Genomic DNA, 1,818 nt, shown 5'->3' with positions numbered 1-1,818 from the left:
ACGCCCTTTGGATAGCTCCTCGATGGAATCTCGGGCCAAGCTGCGCGCGCACCATCTGAACTACGTTCAGACCGAGCAGCGCTCAGACAACGCGCTCAGATACTCCGGCATAACCTTTCTCTGATAAGTAAATAAACACCACGTAAGCAGAGTAGATAGCTCCTTATCGAATACAACCTCTTGTATACCTCGCGATTGCTCCCTAGAGCGCAGCCCCTTACAAAAGTTATAATATTTTAAGAAGTACTAAAGTTAGATTATCTTATATAAGAAGTACTAGGACTATACTAAGTAATCTAAAGAGTATTAGAATTAGATTACTTTTAAAAAGTACTAAGCCTGACAGTTATTCCATAGAGAACAAACCTTTGTTCCATTTTTGTGGCCCGCGCTCTTGGTTCGCAGGGGGCTTGTTCCCTAAGATTTGGAACAAACCCTTCTCCTTAGTCGTCAGTTATGGAAAACAGCTGTAATTTAAGTATATGGTACAGATAACTCGCGCGCATCTAACGTACTAGCTTTTATAATACTACAAGAGATATAGCGTAAGTTATTAGATAAAGTCTGGTCGAGAGTTGGTGTTCGTGGGCGTGGCCTGTGCTCACTGAGAGTCGCGCTTAGGGCTTAACCCTAAGTTAACCCTAACTCCATAAATTATTCGACAGAAACCAAGGTTGTATCTATTAGCAGAGGAAGATAATGTAGAAGCGCTAGCTAGAGCTACTTAGGAAAGTTTTCTATCTATATCTCCCTATAGTGATAAGAGGGACTTCTTGAGGGCAATAGTCGCCCTCGCGAATTGCCTCCCTAATGTTATCCTCTCTCCAAACCCCCCTGCGTTATTGCCCTGTGCTTAGTAGTGAGGGTTTCCAGGTGAACCGGGGTAATTTCGGAGTATAATTTAGATGTTAACTCAACATCAAATGACTTTGCGAATAAACACGAATACACTATCACGTACCAATCACCTTAATCCGCCTGTACGATATTTTGCCTATAACTACGATGTTTACGTCTTCTCGAGAGCTTCCTAACTCTCAGTTGCAGTCTCTTCGAGCTGAAAAGTTAGAGCAATTGATCGACTATGTTGCGGAGCCATACTTCTTCCTTACCTGCAAATCTTGTCGCGTTGCTCTCCCTCTCTCCCGTGTACCCACGCACTTCAGCTCTACAGGACACCACTGTTACAATCATAAAGATTGTGTAGATGCAGTGGAAGCGTGGAAAGCTCTCCATCTATCAAGCCGCCCAGTCAAAATTCGCAACGAAGATGACCTGCGAAATTGGTCCTCCCCGTTCGTACTCCCCGCGCCCATACCACAGCTCCGTACCGTCTACGCTTTCCATTGCCGATACCTTGATCCTAGTACGGGACAACGATGCCACGTAATTCAATCTGCTCGTAAAGCAATCCAGCGACATTATATTCACGCGCATGGGCGAGATGGTACTACACTAGGAAGCAAGGGTGCTAAGTGTGGTCGCAGGGCGCGACATTTGAAGACCCCAGAGGATCTTTGGGAACCGAATGTCGTCTGTCAGCGCTTGACACTTACTGGCAATGGCTCTAGTTTGTGGCGCGTCGCTTTGTCTGAGAGCACCTGCGACCAACCACTCCTCCCGGCCGCACTACGAAGCTCCGAAGTCATCAGCCGCCCGACATGTGCTTGGGAGCGGATGGGTTAGGGTTAGGGTTAGGGTTAGGGTTAGGGTTAGGGTTAGGGTTAGGGTTAGGGTTAGGGTTAGGGTTAGGGTTAGGGTTAGGGTTAGGGTTAGGGTTAGGGTTAGGGTTAGGGTTAGGGTTAGGGTTAGGGTTAG

The 1,818-nt window shown here is 46.7% G+C and overlaps 1 protein-coding gene across 1 annotated transcript; it reads left to right on the top strand.

Moving 5' to 3' along the window:
- Positions 1–1,270: 1,270 nt before the first annotated feature.
- On the top strand, positions 1,271–1,686 carry SETTUDRAFT_48009 (uncharacterized protein; the record flags this gene model as incomplete). Its single annotated transcript, XM_008030510.1, has 2 exons — positions 1,271–1,386; positions 1,488–1,686. The coding sequence occupies 2 exons, from the start codon at positions 1,271–1,273 to the stop codon at positions 1,684–1,686; spliced, it is 315 nt and encodes a 104-aa protein (XP_008028701.1).
- Between the last annotated feature and the right edge of the window lie 132 nt (positions 1,687–1,818).

Source organism: Exserohilum turcica (assembly GCF_000359705.1).
Source record: "Exserohilum turcica Et28A unplaced genomic scaffold SETTUscaffold_405, whole genome shotgun sequence".
Classification (NCBI taxonomy): domain Eukaryota; kingdom Fungi; phylum Ascomycota; class Dothideomycetes; order Pleosporales; family Pleosporaceae; genus Exserohilum; species Exserohilum turcicum.
Note: the sequence above shows the minus strand (reverse complement) of the source record. Positions and strands in the feature narration are given on the sequence as shown.